Below are 14,828 nucleotides of genomic sequence, written 5' to 3'. Positions count from 1 at the left end.
ACTTCTAACATCAAAGATACGACGGCCAAGTTGGGATACCGAAGGTCGGCTATCATGGCGCACGTCCGCCGCACCATTCGTAAATGGACTGATCAACATGTCATGTCCCACCAAAATCGTCAGTTCGCCCACAATCCCACTCACTCTCTCTTTCCCAGGAAAATCAACAACTTACAAACCCGTCAAACTCGGTCTTTTTTCCCCCCATTCGTGAATTGAGTTTCCCATTAATATTGCACCGAGATCCTGCCGGGGATAGATGGATGCGCGCAAGGGGAGACACGGGAAGGAAACTCGCCTTCCAAGCCGTTCCGGGAAAGTCGACTGACGAGACTAACATTGCAAGGTTGCATCCCGGCCAGAACATCGTACGCTGCAGCTGTCAAACGATGTAAGTATGTCGCGCATTGTTCGCTTCATGGTCTTCTGTTTCTTCCTTGTTATTTGCCCCCTCCTTGATTTATTGAAGGGCCTGGCCACGGATCTCGTCTAAATGGCGCGAACCGTCCCCGCAATGGCAAACGCGCCTGTGGCCGATCTCCCGCATCCCGTCTCGGCGACCGTCTTTTGACTTCATTGGAACTCCGGGTGGTGAACATCACCTTGAGAACGAACTTGAAGAGGCCTCTATAATCACGCACAGCGAGCAAGACGATGGCTTAAATCATGTACTACTTGGCAAGTTCGAATGCTATCTACAATCGACCGAAGAAAACTCAGCTTCGGCTCCGATCCGTGTCCCTCCTATGTACAGTCTAGCCAGCCGTGCCCCGACTCCAATCTATCACGACTTGTCATGCGTCTCCAAGCTCCCGTTCCGCTCCCTCAAAATGGGATCACCTCTCAGCAAGAACCTCCAAGATGCCCATCGCCTCCTCGTCATCGACCTCCCCCTCCTCGCACCTCCCATTGAAGCAGCTCGAATGCGCCCAAACACCCACAAGCCCGTCCGTGACATCCGCGACATTGGCAGCCCTCACACCCCCACCGACAATGACTTCAAAACCGAACGGCTTCGCGGCCCGCACGACCTCCTCCAAAACGGCCTTGTTGCCGGCGGCATTCCCGGGCCCGCCCGAGGTGAGCACCCCGGTAAACCCGCACTCCACAAGCTCCCTCACGCCCCGCCCGACCGTCTGCGCGCTCCCGTCCCGGACAATTTCGTCAAAGGCACGATGGAAAGAAGACGGCAGCCCCCCGGCCGCCTCCACAAGTCTCCGATTCCTCTCCACGTCAATCGCCACTGCTTCACCATCCGCAGACGCTTTCAGAACGCCAAAGACGAACCCGTCGCCGCGGTCTTTGCGCAGCACCCCGCGGAAGGTCTCGATATCCCTGACCATCTCCGCGAGCTCGTCCTCCGTGTAGATGAAGTCCGGGCCGTCGGCCGGCTTGCCGCGCGGGCGGATCATGACGCGCACGGGGACCATGAGCCACTTGGTGATGCCCTCCAGGTCCGCGAGTGAGGGCGTCGTGCCGCCTACGGGGTAGCTGCCCTTGGCGTTGAGCTCGATGCGCTGCGCGCCGATGGCCTGGGCGTGCAGCGCGGACGAGGGCGAGAAGACTGGTATCTCGAGGTTGATTGGCATGGTTGTTGGTTTGAGAATCTGAGCGGCCCCCATTTGGTATGTTTGTCGAATGAGACGCTGGGTGAAAGTATATAAAAGAGTGTTCTGGTTGGTTGGGATGAGGGGTAAAATAGATAACGGGGCAAAAAAGCAAGTGTGACCCTGTATGTAACGTTCCTGTGTAAGTTGGTAAGGTTTCCTCTGCAATATCCCATCTCCCCCGAAGGGGAGCAACCACGACTTATAAAGCAACGAAAAACAATTGGAAAACGACGGATAACCAGTTCTCGTGTCTTGGACCCCCCCGTAAACTCCGGTTCATTGCTTTCATGGCCTTCCCGCTCGGACAGCAATTCTTAATATCAGATCATGCCATCCGTTCCCTTGTTACGCGCCCCGTACCCACTATGAGGATCTCAAAGTCGTCCGAGTTTCCTCGGCAAGCTTACCTTAGTCATCATGCATGGGATAAGGGGTTGGATGGGCAGGACGAGCTATGATTTAGATGCGCGTTGTCTTTTCATCATTTTCGGGGAGGGATAACTCCGCCTGCCGCCAGAGGTTTTGTGACTGTCCGTTCAAATTCTGTATCAAAAGGCTATGAGTGAAGGCAAAAACTAGCTAAACTTGTTCATGACTGGGGGTTATCATTGACGGAGTGCACTCCGCCACCGCATATCAATGTGGGGTATCCTTGTGTCCTTCTTATACTGTCACTTGACAGCACTATCATGATACCGAGCCCAAAAGAAATTCCATCCTGCTTTGATCTCAATCGTGTCGGCCCAAATCATGTATGACCCACCTCAACCTTAGAAACCCGTGCCGCTTCAGGTAGTAATAATGTATTAAGCTGGCATTGTTGTCTTGGGAAAAGTATGCGTACCGGGTATCATTGCTGGAAATGATGTTGCGAAAACGAATGTTCGTACAGTGATGCTAACTGTGGGAAGAGACGATGATAGACTGACTACTGCACGCGATCAGGAGATGCAGAGTTTGCGCCAGTGAAGCCGCGTTCAGCAGGGGGAGGGACTTCAAAGGCCATGAATCCATCTTCTGGTTTGATAGCCCTCGGGTCTCCAGTCTCTTCTGCCACAGCCATCGAGGCCGCGAACCGGCGATGTTCACCTGCCGACTTGCCGTAATGATACGCTGGCTCGGAGTCTGTGATGGCTCCAGGGATGTCTTGACTATACCACAACTCCTCACCGTCGCTAAAGTAGGTCGGCGGAGAGTTCTCTGGGGCATTGCCTCTTCCATCGGTGCCAAAAGGCTGAGAGACGTGAGGGCCCGTCGAGGTGTAGTAGGAAGTGGCGTTGACAGTAGCGGAGGAAGGGGGTTGGCTTGGGTGAAGCGAGCCATGCGCAGTGTTGTATTGGCTTCTCAAATGGTTGCCTTCGTTGCGCCACTCCTCGTAGTTGTGCTGGAAGCTGGCTCCCTCGGGTTCTCCACGCTGATCATGTCTGTCTCTCATCACCTGCTGGCGTGCCTGGCGTTCGAAGTTCTCTTCCTCCGTCCACTTTCTCTTGAGGGTCTGCTCGGGCCTTGCGCTGCTGCCAGAATAGCTTGACTTGGGCATACCCGAAGTCGATGCTGGACTGGGTTGGCGTCCATAGTAGTCGTTCTGGGTCGTAGCGCGTGCATGGCAGTAATCTGCGGAGCTTCCGTTGGTAGCCGACTGAAGCATGGACGAGGAAGATCGTGAGCTGTGATACTGAGGGCCGGAACTGCTTCTTTCAGAAGTGAACCCCGTTCTCCTGTGATTGGAGACATCAAACGACATTCCAGGTGAAAAGTCGGCAGTCGACGGGCTGTATTGCTGCCTCGAGAAACTGAAGCCCAGGCTGGGGCCAGGTGCGGCCTGGGTTTGAATGGGGTTAAGACCGTAAAAGTCCTGGGTTGGTTGAGCGAAGCGGTAGTCCGGAGCCGGCAGCGAGAAGTAGCGGCCGCCGGGCTCATAGTCCGCGTGGTTGCCGCGGAAATGGGCAGGAACCTGGCCATGCGGCAGGAACATACTCTGATTGCGTCGATGAGCCAGATTGTTTTGGAAGCGATCGTGATAGTCCTGGTAAGGGTGTTCGAATCCAGGGGCAGGACCTCTCACCCCCAAGCTGTCTATGGTTGAGCGTTCAGCCGAAGTTGGATGTTGGTAATTGAACCCAGGGCGAGGGAAGTTGTAAGAGATTGAGAGGTAGGCTCTGGGGTCGATACCCATGTCAGCCTCCTCGGCTTGGTTGGTATCGGAAAAGGACATGGATGTGAGAGGCTTGCGGGTGGAGGAAACAGGTCGGTTTTCCTTATCTTCATAGATGTCGATGGCATCAGACATCTCTTCCTCCTCAGTGGTTTCACCCGTACGAGAGCTAGGCAATGTTTGGCTGTGATCAGAGATGGTCGCGTCCTTATCGGTGATATCGCCCTCGATCTCAGTCTCCTCTTCCTCTTGGTTTACTCGGGCGAGAATCTCTTTGTGCTCACGCACATACTTGGTGGCATTGGGCGAGACGCGGCCCTTCTCGATGTTCTGGAAGTAGTGTTCAACTGTAGGTCTGTCAGCGTTCTCTGCGTAATTGAAAGAGGGATGTGACCGACAGAGTCCAAGGGCGGTGTAGTTGCGCTTAGCATCATCGCGCATTGTTGATTGCATCACCACCGCCAAATCCTCCCAGCTCTTTGGAGGCAAAGGGCCGCGACCAGCGCGCTTCTGAGATTGAGGGACGATGGTACGCCAGTAGACGCGCTCCTCCGCCGGAGACCACACTTTGCCGCCCATTTCTTTGATGCGAATGTCTTTGTGAACGGGTGAATGGTGATTATGTTGGTGGAAAATGTATGTTGATAAGGTTGATGCTCGCGAGATCGCAAGATACTGTGTGGCTTTTTATAGTTCGAAGGCTGAGCCGGTGACAATACCACGGATCGCTGAATCACGGCCTTGTCGGACGATTTGCAAGCACACGCAGCACAGCTGCTGTCGCTTGAAGGCTGCCGTTGACAAGGAGAAGTTGAAAGTTGTACGGTGAACGGTAGGGAGACCAGTCCCTTGAAGAAGCGAAGGGTACCTGATGAAGTGATGGAAAGAGCCTGGTTCCAAAACTTTGGGTGGTGAGAGAGATTAAAAATGTGCTTGTCGAGGTGAAAGTTGGTTGTTGTTGGTCGGAAGGAGCAGACGGATAAAATTCGAGGTCGAAATTTATACGTGAACGGAAGGAAGGACCAAGTGAGTAAATGAAGACCTTAGGCGCGAGAGCAAACTTGGCCAGTGAATTGGTTGCCCGATGCAAGTGAACTGACGAACCAACTTTTTGTACCAAAAAGGTGGTGATTTAGCAAAGAAAATCGGAACGTGAGGACGCAGTCGGCGAGAGAGGGAGGTGTGGGTGGTGATGGTGAATGTGAGGTTTAGCGCGAAAATCTCGTGGCCGAAGCGAGAAGAACGGATGAAGGAGACGGATCTCGTGACTCGAAAAGTCTTGGGTCTTGTTTTCTGAGGGTGAATCAGAGTGGGCGTATATTCGTTTCGAATAGCAAAATTCCACGGTATATTTCGCCGAGTTCAAGAAAAGGCATTTGGTCAAATTGAACAGGACGACGCAACAGAGCTGAGCCGGATACGCGATGGACTGTGGTATACAACGAGGAGAGAGTGCAACCTGGTCTGCCACCCTGCCTCCTCCGGGGTGCGATCAATACATTTCAGATGGAGATCTATTCAAATGGACTCTGCGGCTCGGCTGGTTGATAGCCTCTGGATGTAAGTGCTGCGGCGAGACGCCACTCCAGCCTCGAGAACTTCATTCGTCGATCAGCGTGACTTTCAAGCATGTGCAGAGGGTGACTTACAATGCTTTTCTTCTCTGGAGGCACGACGCCCTCTCTGATCCAGAAGCCCCAGCCGCCCATCAAGTTGGCCAGCATCATGTCCGTCGTCAAACGATCACCGACGACCGCAATCTGGGATGGATGCGAGACGCCTGTCTCCGGATGATTTTGGAAGTAGTCCATGATCTCTGAGCCGCAGCCGGGCTTCTTCGTCTTGTGTGGGAGAACAGTGATGCCGGTAGCCTGCTCAAGCTCCTTGGCCAGCTTCAGCGAAGTGTCATATGACGTTGCTCCGGCGGTGTTGGACACAATGACAAGGCGGCGGCCGGGGTATGCGGCCTTTAACTGCTCGAAGCGCTCCTTTATTCAGTCAGTATAGACTCGCGAAAACCAGCTGCAGTTTTGATTACTTTGTACGGTTTATGAACTTCATTTGTGTGGGGAACAGCAAAGCAGTCGTCTTTGTCGAGAACAACTGCTCTAATATCGCACTTCCGATTTTGTCCCTCAAAGGCTTTCTCGAAAGGAATAGGAAGGTCATTGAAGGTTGCTACGGTGTGATGCGGAAGACATAGGGATGGTTTGAATAGCAACTTGAACACATTGACGGTTCCCGAGAGATTGAGATTCATGGTGAACTGAGTGCCGGGACGGACTGGCTGGATGTGGTGGAGGAGTGACGTCGGGTCTGGAATGGTAGAGACGGACGAAATTTGGCATGCGGAAGCTTGGGCCATCTGGTTGCAGCTACCCCTGTCAGTCGATAAGATACAAGTCCTGGGGATGTTGCAGGGGATCCCTGTTCGATGGGCCAGCCTGTGATGAGGCATCTGTCAGAGGTCATCTTTCGAAGGCTGGAATATCGACCGGTAACACAGGTAACTTGGGATGGTTTGCATGGCTGCCTGTAAGAGAGGTATGTGGGTTCTCCTGGGAGTCTTAAGCTGCTGGGACGCCGTCATTTTGCTTGCCTCCCGATATCAATGAGCAGTTTAAGACAGTCCATTCAAGTTGGATGACAACCTGAACATATGAACGCAACAGTATTGTATACTTAAGTCGAAGTAAGATAACATATTGTTCAAGTGCAACACCGACTGAGTTGTGACGTCTCTCCAGTGGTGGTGAAAGCTGGGCTAGGGGAACTTCAACGATGGAACTCAATTGGGGAACATGGCCCCACTTTAATTCTCCCTGTTGGATTTCACGTTTTCGCGTCAGCGCGTCTCAGATTGCTGGACTTCAAGATTCGACAATCTTCGACCTAGAACCACTATTCTAGAAATCGAAATATCTGTACCAAATAAACCGAGGACAGATTTCGAAAAGATGGCTCGGACACGCAAACAAGACCCCGAACCCGCCGAATCCCCCGCCCGAAAACGTGCACGCCGCGACGAAGCAGACGAGGAGCCTGTGAACGGCACGCCCTCTAAGCGGAGGAGATCAAAGACGACACAAGAAGAAGCAGGCGACGCCGACCGCGATCCGTATGAGGTTCCCTCCGATGACGACAACGGGGAAGAAGCCGCCGACTCGGAACCCGAAACACACACACCCACGAAGCGCAAAGGCCCTCAGCCGAAATCCGCAACGCCGGCCAACGGCGCCGTCACCCCGTCAAAACTGCGCCAGGTGAACACGCTGGTGACGCCAGTTAAGGCCACGGGTGCGAATGGCTTCACGCCGAGGAGGAGGCAGGCCGCGGATCGCTCTGCGCGGCGGAAGAGCGCCAGGGCCCTGATCGAGCGTGTCGTCGCAGACGAGGACAGCGAGGAGGACGAAGAGGGTCTGGCGCGCGAGATCTACGAATCTAGCGAAGAGGAGGAGGCGGAAGATGAGCCGGTAGAAAAGAAGCAGAAGCAGAAGCAACCAGAGGCACCACCACCGCCGGTTGAGGCACCACCGCCCACAGAGCCCGACACCCCGTCAGCGACGCCCAGGAAAAGAGGCCGTCCGCGCAAGCAACCACCGCCTCCCAAGTCGCCGACTCCTCCCCGGGAGCTGGCGCCACACGAGCTGTACTTTGAGCACAACAAGCCCGGCCGCGCAAAGACATCCCACAACACCCTCTCCTCTCTCGATCTCCTATCGCATGACGAGTACTTTGAGCTCCTCCGCGCCCGGGAGGAGCCGCACGCGGAGGACCTTGCGTTCTTGCAATCCTTGCACGAAGCCTCCTTTGAGCAGTGGTGCTTCGAGTTGGCACAGGGCTTCGGCCTATGTCTCTTCGGCCAGGGTTCCAAGCGCGATCTGACAGCCAAGCTGGCATCGCATCTGTACGAGGCAGACCCCAAGGCCCCAATCGTCGTGGTCAACGGATACGTCCGCACAATCACCCCGCGCGACGTCTTCACCACCGTCGCCGCCGCCATAAGCCCGAGCTTGAAGCTCCCAGCCCAGCCGGCAGGCATGCTCCAGACTCTCTCCTCGGCTCTGACATCCCACCCGAAGCCGGTGACCCTGATCATCAACTGCGTCGACGCCGCCCCGCTCCGCAAACCCGCGACGCAGCAGCTCCTTTCGCAGCTGGCCGCACACCCGCGCGTCCGCTTCGTCGCGACCGCCGACACGCCGTCCTTCCCGCTCCTGTGGGACGCCGCGCAGCGCACCTCGTTCAACTTCCTCTTCCACGACTGCACCACTCTGAAGCCCCTCGATGTGGAGCTCGACACCGTCGACGACGTCCACGAGCTCCTCGGCCGCAAGGCGCGCCGCGTAAACGGCAAGGAGGGCGCCATGTTCGTCCTTCGCTCGCTCTCGACCAGGGCGCGGGAGCTCTTCCAGCTCATCGTCACCGAGGTCCTGCTCGCGCTCGACGACGACGACGGCAACGCTGCGCACCAGCTCGGGGCGGAGAACCCCGGGTTGGAGTACAACACAGTCTACAGGAAGGCCGAGGAGAATTTCATCAGCACTTCGGAGGTGGCTTTCCGAACGCTGCTGAAAGAGTGAGCCAACCCCTTTCCCATGACACATACTTGAGAAGCGTATGCTAACATGATTCAGATTCCATGACCATCAGATGATTATCAGCAAGAAGGACGCCTTCGGCACAGAGTTGTTGAGCTTGCCATTCAAGAGGGATGAGCTTGAGGCTATTCTTGAGGAGATGGTTGTATAAATCAAGTATTCGGGTGATCTAAAGCATTGATAGAACATGAGAGAGAGGCGCATGGCACAGGATTATGAACATGGAGTTCAAGGAAGATGGCAAGTCTACTAGGGTGCATCACAACTGGAGGTTGTCACAAAAGCAAAGCAATATAATCACATCAGCAATGTGCGTCAGAATCAAGGCATTGCATTCGTGAAATCATTATCCCCTTTTGGGATGCTCTAAAAGTTTTTTGTAAACCTGTTCCCTCCACCTGGTCCCCCGAAACGCCATCCTATATTCTTTACACCCCAATGCTTTTGACACATGTCCAGAGGACCACCGGCACGATGACATTATCGTTTCCTCCCGTGAGGACTGCCTCAGTCAGGCTCGCCATGCTTGCACAGAAGCCCGCGTTGCGCACTGAGGATGGCCAGGCAACTTGCTGCTCAGGAGCAACAGGCCAGCCTCCGATTCTCAGCCAGGTAGTAGCGGCCATGAGACCAAGGAAAACTGCCACCGCAAAGGCAACACTGCCCTCTAGACTCTTTCCACCACCCCAAACCCACTTTCTATGGCCAAAACGGCGACCGATGAGGGATGCTGCTGCATCGCCCAGGCCGACGCAGATGACTCCTGCCACCATGCTCACCTCGCGCGTCGGCACTTCCCAGCCAGCCAAGTGGCCACTGCCGCTACGGGGAAGGGTAGCTAAAGACAGCCAGAGGGGGATGGCACAGCCGATGAGGAGAAAGATGTGGGAGATGACAACAGGACCCTTGTGGTCCCTGCCGTCGACGTAGGGAGTCAGGAAAGATGCGATTGGCCTCGACAGGGGCGGAAGCTGGCTTGCCCGGAGCAAATCGAGAATGAGGAAGATGGCCAGAACCAGGATCAACGCAAGGGCAGCGTAGACAGGGTCGACGAAGGTGGCCGGGAGAAACATCCCCACCATCATGAAATGGAAGACTTTGCGCCGCGTGTCGACCTCGTACTTGGGATCCAGGCGTGTGACAATCGTCAAGCCGATGATTACGATCATCAACCAGTAAGCGCTCATGAGAAGTCGAGTGTTGGCTTCTCCAAAGTCAGAGAATCGAATGTGCTGAACCCAGCCCTCGTGACAAGCTGCCTTTTCTTCCTCATCCAGTCGCGTAGGCAAACAAATCCATCTTTCCAGGTTTGCGCTCACCACCTGGAACCTGAACCACGGAAGCTCGCCAAGCAGGTATCCCAAGGCCCAACCCACAGGCTCATTGCCTTGGAGGGCAAACCTGCCGATATATTCTCGCACAGGTACCAGAATGATGGAGACAATGCTGGCATAGACGTAGGCAGCGTATGTCCACTTTCTCATGGTCGCCTGAGCCTCCGTGAGCTTGAAGAACTGGCGGACTGTGGTCGAGGCGGTACGCTTTCTGCGACCAGCAGACGTATGCGTCAGGGACCTCCGTGGGCGTGGTCGCTGCAACACGTGAGGGAACGTATTCCTGCGGCTAATCGCGGAGCCATCAGGCGAGTCCGGGGAGTTGTCGGAATGCAAGCCATCGGCTTTCCGGTCCGTCTGCGATGGCATGTCGGCCACACCAAAGGTTCTGACCCTGAGTGGTTTCGAGAAAGGCCCGTCGATTTCGTCTTCGGAGTCTCCGGCTTCTGACGCCGTCTCTTCCAACGAGGAGCCCAGCAGCTCATGCTTGAAACGCCTCATCGAGAGCCCCTCAGAGAGAAATCCAAAGAAGGACTGTTTCTTCGACGGAGAAATCACGCGCCTGAAGCGCAACCTTGGAACCCTAGCCAAGGCGATTCCCCATCGAACCACAGGTCCGCAAACGACGAGTACGCCGACACCACCGCCCCAGAGCAGCGCTTGAAGAATCGTGGCTTGAGGCGAGTGAGCAAGCAGGAGAACATTGATCAAGGCAATCGAAAGCAGCTGTAGTTCAGCTGTGAGCAAACTGGTCGTCGTGAGATAGTGTAACACAGTGAGCAAGGTCTGGTGCAAGGGGTAAAGAAGAAGAGCGGTCTCGAGGGGGACGCTTGGTCTCGCTCCTTCCGCAGAGACTATGGAATGTCGCGCCAGCCATAATGGCACGCATGACAGAACCCATTGAAGTGGGTTGATCGCTTCGTGAGCTCGTGCCGTAGGAATTAAATACTTGGGTATCGAAGAGATGCCGAGAATGATGTTTGGAAGAATCACTGCTTCGTTATCAGGGGAAATTAAAAGGGACACTAGGAGTGTGATCGAAGGCGGGTAGAGGATAGGCGCAGGGTCGAAGATTGTCGGAACTGCGATTGGTGACTTGCTGGATGAGGTCTTGTGTCGGATCGACCATGCGACAAGTCGGATAGGGTAGAGAAGCATGAGCGATGTGACTAATGTAGCAAGGAAGCGCAGATCTATGCAGGGTCAGTTTAACGTCCGCCAGCGCAGGGGGAACACATCGCATACCTTGGCTCCAGGCGGAGAGGATAGGTTTGACCTTCGGATTGGCGCGAACGACGGCGAAGAGTGAGCCCACAATGATGAACTCGGATACTCGTCGGATAAGCTCCTTGGTTCGGCGGTAGTTGCGATCCTCCCAGAACCTAAGCTTCTCTGCCCTTTGTGTCTGTCGCTTTGCTGCATCGTCGTCCTCCTGGTTCTCTGGGGAAAACAGCGGCGTTGATGCGCCAGATATGATCTCGTTGCGACCCCTCAGCCCCTTGTGTAGACGGACCTTGGGGGCGGGGAGACCCTTGAGGAAGTGCTCATCGTCGGCTTCTGTGCCGCTGTCGCTTCCCTGGGACGAGTCCTTGGTGAAGGAAGGGAAGGGAGACGGGGTTCGACTCGACTCTGCGGAAGAATCCTTGGGCGGTGTGGAGGTCGGATTGGAAGGTCGATATACTATGCGATGGGCAGGATGAGGAAGCTCAGTGTTGAGGTGATGGTAGGGGTGGGGAGAGCGGCTGAGGGTTCGGAGTTCATCCTTGTCTTCTGTATCGTGGCCGAAGAGAGCGTTTGGTGCGAGATGCTCGGGCATGGCGAAGCTATCGCATCGGAGAGTGCCGCGGGGGCAGCATCAATTCGAGAAAGACGAGGCCGACCTAGGCGTGGGCGTGGTGGAGTTGATTGACGGTAGCCGTGGTGGTGCTAGGTAGGCAACATGGAAAGACGGAAGGGAGCGTGGTTGAGACGAGGATGGCGCTAAGGGGGAAGGTGCGGCTCGCAGGTCGCAAAGCGGAATCCGGGCGTCAATCAGGGGCCGGGAGTATTTTGGTAAGCTGTTGATGTTGTCGTGGATGTTTTTTTCACACGTCAGACCACAGCGGATTGGAAATGGAGGCGTGGAGGGGACAAGTTGGCGGCGACGATGCGGTTGTGGGGAGAGAGCTCCATCACATGAAAGTACCAAATTGGTGAGGTGAGGACCACTTTCAGCGACACTACCTATGGATTGATTACCTTAGACAGGCGTGTTGTCATTCTCCCGTCTGCCACCACCAGACCAGTGTTGGGAAGCCATCAGCCGCGCGGCCAGGGAGTGATGCGCGGGACAGCGACAGTGCTGTGCACGCCAATGACAGCCTGTGGAAGAGGGTGACAGCGGGCAGCCGGGCGCGGGAAGGCAGGCTACCGCCGCGAGAAATCCCCACCGGAACCCAGTGGACCACGCACTGGGAGGGGGCACGGTGCACGGGCGGGCGAGCCACACCAGACAAACATCACCGCGGTGGCTCAGCGACTTCATTGCCTTGGCGCAGCCTCCTTCGCCCCAGGTGGAAGCCGCACAGCTTACCTAACGCTCCGACACGGGACCGAACAGCAACCAAGAAGGCCGCTCCATGGTTATCGGGCAACTACCTTTGGTAACTCATCAGGGTGCGATGCTGACGATAGGCACCTGTGGCTGTTGTCGAGAGTCGAGAGTCAACAGCCGTCTCCCTATCGCCAGATGAAGATACTCATGCGACACCATCCCAGACGCTGGTGACCTCATCTACAGTGTCCAGACCGGCGCACACCCAATTTGCGACCGCAATGCGCCGGATATTGCGAATTCCAGCAGGCATTGCCCGGCCTTTTAGTCAACAGCACACAACACAGTCGCCATCACCGTGTCATTTTCAAGTAATCGCACCACGAAAACAACGAGCACAGGCCAAGGGCCAGAAAGCATCATTCAGCCCTCCAAGAGCCGGAAGAAAAACTCAATTGACCACGTCAGCCCAGCAGCCATGGCCATCTCGGCATCCGCCCGGTCTTGGCACCGATTCATCTGGCTGGGAGTCGCATCTGTCAAACCTTTTCAACCGTGCCTTTCCATGGCAGAGCAGAGTCGAGGCCTGGCTCCAGAGTCCAGCCTCGACCGAGCCCAGTCATCAGAGTTGGAACGCGGTGGACTGCTGACGAAATAGCAATTGGAATACTGGATATCGTGGGGAGTTCCTGTTGATCTTCCGAAGATTCCCAGTGCTTCTTCCAATGCTTCGAAAACTGGAGCTGGGCAGCAGTTCGCATCCCGCTGGACACCGCGGAGCCCGCCATGTGACCCATAACAAACAAGGTACACCACGAGGTACATGTCGGTTCATGACTTCAATTCAATTCTCCGTCGGGCGGTCGAAAACCTCACCGCGATCGTCGCCTTCGCATCTTCTTGTTGGCTTGCACAATCCGCCGAGAGTCGTCGCAAGCACGGCAGGCCTGCCAAAAATAACTGTCCATCGGAGCTGCAAGCCACAACACCAGATCGTGGGGCCGGGCCTGGTCGGTCGCAGAGCGTTTCCCAATCCGGAGCCCACCATCTTCAATTCTCTCCGTGGCCCGGCCAGTTACCGGTCGGGAGCTGCCTTCACTGCCTCAACATCTCGCCTCCCGCTAAGGTAGCTCCGGGATAGGCCTTAGCGGGCCACGAAGCGTGCGTCGACACCCACGAATCACCACGAATGAAGGCGAATAGGGTCGTCGTCCGGCATTCGGCTGCTCGACTGCGAATGCCCCATCCCAAGAGGAGGGGTCCTCCGTTTTCGTGAGAGGCCAAATCTCGTATCGCCTGGTCCCTGCAGCTTCTTGGGGATTGGCTGCCAGAGACTGGGGGTTACGCTGGAGAAACCGCAGCACAGGGCCACTGCTCCAAACAGAGCATGGGCAAAAGATAGAATAGTCAAAAAATACGAGAGGCTCTGTCAAAGACCCCCAAAGGCCCCATCGTGACAGCTCCGGTGCATGCAGTCTGTACCCGTTTCTCGGTTTGATAGGGTGACAGTACACCCTCTGACGGCCGGCTCGCTGTTTCACAAGCACGCAAACAGAACGTCAAACGGGTCTGACGGGCTGCTTGACCCTACGCAGTACGGGCGGCTTCGGGTGCACAACGCTTCAAACGGCCAACCATCACAGCCACCTCCACGGAGGACAAAGACAGTGCTGTGCTACCCAGATCAGATGGATGCTTGTTGCCGCCATCTGGGCTCTGGATAGTTGCACCTCGCCGTTTGACGTGTTCCACGCCGCATTCAGGTACAAGATGGCTGTTCAGGGGGAGAACAGAGTCACATTATCGGAACACTCTTTTCTCCCTACGAGCCCGGACTGGGCTGAAGAGGGCTTGAAAGATGAGGCTCCATCTTACAATGGGCTGAGATGAGGGACTAGAGGAAAGGCCGAGCGGCTTATGTCCACTCTTACTCTCCCTCAGATCATGAGACTCAACGCCCGCCCCGCGAAGCTGACGACCGAGTGTAAATAGTCAGCCTGCATGCAGTGACAGCGTGGACGATGTCGCGACAAGCTGCAGGCAGACCAAGACTTGAAGCCCACAAGCCCAACCCCGGGCGTTCGCTAGGCGGCTGGGTGCAGGCCCCGAGAGTCAGCTCTCCAGGGAGCACAATGCAGGCTGGGAACCAATTGGCCAGCAAAACCCTATGGTCTGACTGATCAACGAAACATCAAGTCTGCATGTGGCAGTGTGTGGAGGAGACGTGTTCACTCTGCGGCGGCGCAGAATGCTACAAGCCCGTCCATCTGAACATGGCACACCAGCACACCAGACGACTCGTATTGCAAGCACGGCGTCACTCACCCGCGCTCGTCCAGCGAGCGAATGTGTGGGACGTTTGGATCAGACTGACGATGCCTCAGAGCAGATACGAGATTCTTGTGTCTGGTGTGTTTGGAGGCTCGCTGTAGTGATGTCACAACCCACTTGACGGGAGCGCCGGGCGCGAGCCAGTGGACTTAGACAGTGGACATCAGCAGCAGCCGCCGCCATACCGTCGTGGTAGGGGCGGAAAGACATGCCTAGCGCAGAGAGCACGCCCGAAGGAATCGAGGAAAAACCACAAAAGGCCTC

The 14,828-nt window shown here is 55.8% G+C and overlaps 5 protein-coding genes across 5 annotated transcripts; 1 reads left to right on the top strand and 4 right to left on the bottom strand.

The window, feature by feature from the left end:
* Positions 1–836: 836 nt before the first annotated feature.
* CGGC5_v003305 (Copper homeostasis protein cutC-like protein) lies at positions 837–1,589 on the bottom strand (the record flags this gene model as incomplete). Its single annotated transcript, XM_032028872.1, has 1 exon — positions 837–1,589. The coding sequence occupies one exon, from the start codon at positions 1,587–1,589 to the stop codon at positions 837–839; it is 753 nt and encodes a 250-aa protein (XP_031891477.1).
* Positions 1,590–2,538: 949 nt separating this feature from the next.
* Positions 2,539–4,344, bottom strand: CGGC5_v003304 (uncharacterized protein; the record flags this gene model as incomplete). Its single annotated transcript, XM_032028873.1, has 2 exons — positions 2,539–4,112; positions 4,164–4,344. 2 exons carry the CDS (start codon positions 4,342–4,344, stop codon positions 2,539–2,541), a joined length of 1,755 nt encoding a protein of 584 aa, XP_031891478.1.
* A 935-nt stretch (positions 4,345–5,279) lies between these two features.
* Positions 5,280–6,025, bottom strand: CGGC5_v003303 (Phosphatidylglycerophosphatase GEP4; the record flags this gene model as incomplete). Its single annotated transcript, XM_032028874.1, has 3 exons — positions 5,280–5,363; positions 5,415–5,753; positions 5,804–6,025. 3 exons carry the CDS (start codon positions 6,023–6,025, stop codon positions 5,280–5,282), a joined length of 645 nt encoding a protein of 214 aa, XP_031891479.1.
* A 697-nt stretch (positions 6,026–6,722) lies between these two features.
* Positions 6,723–8,517, top strand: orc2 (Origin recognition complex subunit 2; the record flags this gene model as incomplete). Its single annotated transcript, XM_032028875.1, has 2 exons — positions 6,723–8,344; positions 8,403–8,517. 2 exons carry the CDS (start codon positions 6,723–6,725, stop codon positions 8,515–8,517), a joined length of 1,737 nt encoding a protein of 578 aa, XP_031891470.1.
* Positions 8,518–8,794: 277 nt separating this feature from the next.
* Positions 8,795–11,516, bottom strand: sec59 (Dolichol kinase sec59; the record flags this gene model as incomplete). Its single annotated transcript, XM_032028876.1, has 2 exons — positions 8,795–10,893; positions 10,946–11,516. 2 exons carry the CDS (start codon positions 11,514–11,516, stop codon positions 8,795–8,797), a joined length of 2,670 nt encoding a protein of 889 aa, XP_031891471.1.
* Positions 11,517–14,828: the final 3,312 nt, after the last annotated feature.

This window comes from Colletotrichum fructicola, assembly GCF_000319635.2.
Source record: "Colletotrichum fructicola Nara gc5 chromosome Unknown KSG_Nara_v1_contig02, whole genome shotgun sequence".
Taxonomy (NCBI): domain Eukaryota; kingdom Fungi; phylum Ascomycota; class Sordariomycetes; order Glomerellales; family Glomerellaceae; genus Colletotrichum; species Colletotrichum fructicola.
This window is presented reverse-complemented; position numbering and strand designations above follow the sequence as displayed.